At 39.7% G+C, this 3,607-nt stretch overlaps 1 protein-coding gene across 1 annotated transcript; it reads right to left on the minus strand.

Moving 5' to 3' along the window:
- Nucleotides 1-501: 501 nt before the first annotated feature.
- LOC111722301 (translation machinery-associated protein 7) lies at nt 502-886 on the minus strand. Its single transcript, XM_023508255.1, has one exon. The coding sequence runs from the start codon at nt 847-849 to the stop codon at nt 655-657; it is 195 nt and encodes a 64-aa protein (XP_023364023.1). The 5' UTR covers nt 850-886; the 3' UTR covers nt 502-654.
- Between the last annotated feature and the right edge of the window lie 2,721 nt (nt 887-3,607).

Consider the following 3,607-nt stretch of genomic DNA (forward strand, 5'->3'; position numbering starts at 1 on the left):
CTATATTTTGTTTTTGGAGACAGAGTCTTACTCTGTTGCCCTGGGTAGAGTGTGGTGGCATCATAGCTGCAGCTACCTCAAATACTTGGGCTCAAGAGACCAACTAGCTGGGATATGGGCACCTGTCACAACACCCAACTTGTTTTTTTCTATTTTTAGTAGAGACAGGGGTCTCAAACTCCTCAGCTAAAGCAATCCCCCACCTTGGCCTCCCAGGGTGCTGGGAGGTTGCACGTATCTTGGTTCTTCTCCCCTAACTAATCCCACCAACACTGCCCAAATAAGGACATTCTCTTACAAAAACCCAATGTGATGATTACATCTAAGAAATTTAAAATTCCATAATTTAGTAATTTAATATAGAACCTATTTCATATTTTCCCAGTTATCTCTGAAATAGCTTTTATAGTTGTTTATTTTTTTAAATTCAGGATATAATCAAGCTTTATGCAATGCATTTGGTTATCTTCCTAATCTCTTTTTTTTTTTTTTTTGCTTTTTTTTTTCTTTTTTTTACAAAAGTTTATTCTTAAATGTACAATAGGCTCTAAGACAACACTTCATTTTAGCTATAGGTGGCAAAAGATGTTATGACAGGGAATACAGATGTTTATATAGGAAGCAATCATCATCATCTCAGGCACAAGGAACAGCTTACTTTTTGCCAGATTTCTTAATTCCACCTGTGGCGAGGGGACCCTTCCCCGCGGCCTTCGCTTTTAGTTCCTCGAGTTTCTTCTGCTCCTCTTTTTGTTTCTGTTTGAACGCCTTATCTTCCTCATCCATCTCCTTGGCCTGCTTCTTAGGCTGTTTCAGGGGCTTTTTCTTGCCACCTTCGCGGCCGGACATGGCGCTGCCGCCCCTTCTTCAGACCCTGCCACCGGAAACCGCCTAATCTCTTTAATCTAGAACAGTCCCCCTGCCTTTTACTATTTGCTACGCCATTGTTTTTTTTCTTAACAAACACAGGCCTCTGGTACAAAATCTCATGATTTCTATTTTTTGATGGTTTCTTCATTATTTGATTCTAGCTTAAAAATATTTGTAAGAATACTACAGGTCATTTGAGTTGTTCTTATTTTATCAAATCAGCAAGCACTTAGTGAATACAATTAAATTTTTAAATCACATATTAAAACAAATGAAAACAAGAAATCAGTTGATTTCTTTTCTGATTGATTAGAAGACCCAGGGCTGGTCAGTGTGGTCAGCAGACCTTAGAAATACAAAATTGCAGGTTCTTTCCTCACTCTACAGAATCAAAATTTGCATTTCAACAAAATTCTCGGGTGATCCATGTGCACGTTAAAGTTTGGTACATACCAAATTAAGATTCTAACTTGGCTCAGCACCTGTGGCTCAGGCCACTGAGGCGCCAGCCACCTACATCTGAGCTGGCAGGTTCGAGTCCAGCCTAGGCCCACGAGACAACAATAATGGCTGCAACCAAAAAATAGCCAGGCATTGTGGCCGGCCCCTGTGGTCCCAGCGGCTTGGGAGGCGGAGGCCGGAGACTCGCTTGAGCCTGGGAGTTGGAGGTTGCTGTGAGCTATGATGCCATAGCACTCTGCCGGGGCGACAGCTCGAGGCTCTATCTCAAAAAAAAAAAAAGATTCTAACTCAAGGATGTGTATCTGGTGCTGGGTTTTCCCAGTCAATAGATTCCTTGTGGCATATACTCTTAAGACACAGCATCCATTCCTTCTTTTTCTGACTAATAAGTCCCCAATTTGTATCTAGCTACAAAGTTACATTTTCAATCTCTTTTGAAGTTGTTATGTGACGCAGTTTTGGCTAAAAAGATGGAAATGAAGGTCACTTGTGGAAGAGTCTAGAAAAGAGCACAGATTCACCTGGCCCAGGCACTTTTCCCTTCTGCTTTCTTCCTGGAACCTAGATAGAAATATGGAGCTGGAGGAGCTGGGTGTGACCCTGCGGTATCAAACCACACGCTGAGATGGCTTCATGGAAGGAACCCCATAGAGCCCTGGACTGCCTGTCTCCAGAGCTCATTAATGCAGGTAAATTGAAGCCTCTAGTCTACATCACCATTTCATTGAGTTTTCTGTTATGCATGATAGTTCAATTCAATCCCTAACTGATACACTATTCAAAGAATTTCTTAATAGAAATTTGGGGGGAACCATTGATCCTGGGTCCCAAGTATGAAAGGAGGTAGATTCTCTCTTTTTTTGTTTGCCTTGTTTATAACTTTGTCCACTAAGAGAGACAGACATTAAAATGTATTCCTTCCTCACTTGTAAACAGGGACAACTGGGTCTCTTCCAGAGGGCTGTCAAGAGGAAGACAGATTCCTGCTGCAGAAGCATTTTAATTTAAATTCTTGGATCTGCTGGGAGGCAATAGTACACGGTCTTTGCTGCCTATGCAAGACTATCTCCTATGTACAAAAAAGGGTGAATGAAGATTTGTCCTATGTTGCAAGTGTTTTTCCTTTTATGACAGCAATTCCAGTTGCCTTTAGTGGCTCATCATCTCTGTTAATTCCTTTAGAATTTACAAAGAAAAGAAAAGTGTGTGTGTGTGTGTGTGTGTGTGTATGTACACGCACATTATGGCTTGTATCTTTTCGAATATATTATGCATCTTACTCCCAAAATAATTTAAGACAGTTCTTACATTTCAGCCTTTGTCCCCATTCAGGACTGACCTTTGCGCAGAAGAATTTTTAATCCCAGCTTCTCAGCTAGGTATAATTAATTCCTACTTAGCAGTAATAAGTTCAATAAGGGCCTTAATGAGTTCTCATTTATCTTTGGAACCCCTTAGTCTCCCTGTAACACATTGGTAAGTGTATTCAGTAAAAGGTTCATAAATATTTGTGGGATGAATTTATCTGTTAAACATTTATTAAGGACTCTGTTTGCTAGGACTGCACCTGGCCACAGGATTAACAAACTTTTTCTATAAAGGGATAGATAGCAAATATTTTAGGCTTTAGAGGTAAAATTGGGTATATCAATATAGCATTTATATAACATTTAAAACCATTTAAGAATGTTAAAAATACTCTTCACAACCATATACAATTAACTCAGAATGAATCAAAGACAAACATACGGGTTAAAATGACAAAACTTAGAAGAAAACAGAGGTATAAACTTTATAACCCTAGATTGGGCAATGGCCTCTTAGATGTGATACCAAAAGTAAACATAGATAAATTGGGCTTTATCACAATGGAAGACTCTTGTGCATTAAAAGGACCCTATTAAGAAAGTAAAAGGCAACCGACATGTGGAAGAAAACATATAATCACATATCAGATAAGAATTTACTATCCAAATGAATAAAGAACTCCTACAATCCAACAACCCAAAAGACAAACCATCCAATTAAAATTTCAAAATTGACAAAGGACTTGAATGGACATTCTCCAAAGAAGATACACACACACACACACACACACACACACACACACACACACGAAAAAATGCTCAGCATTATTAGTCATTAGGGAATTGCAAATCAAAACCACACTGAAATACCACTTCGGGCAGCACCTGTGGCTCAAAGGAGTAGGGCGCTGACCCCATATGCCAGAGGTGGCGGGTTCAAACCCAGCCCTGGCCAAAAACTGCAAAAA

The sequence above is a fragment of the Otolemur garnettii genome, unplaced genomic scaffold (genome assembly GCF_000181295.1).
Source record: "Otolemur garnettii isolate 467f Iridium unplaced genomic scaffold, OtoGar3 scaffold00006, whole genome shotgun sequence".
Classification (NCBI taxonomy): Eukaryota; Metazoa; Chordata; class Mammalia; order Primates; family Galagidae; genus Otolemur; species Otolemur garnettii.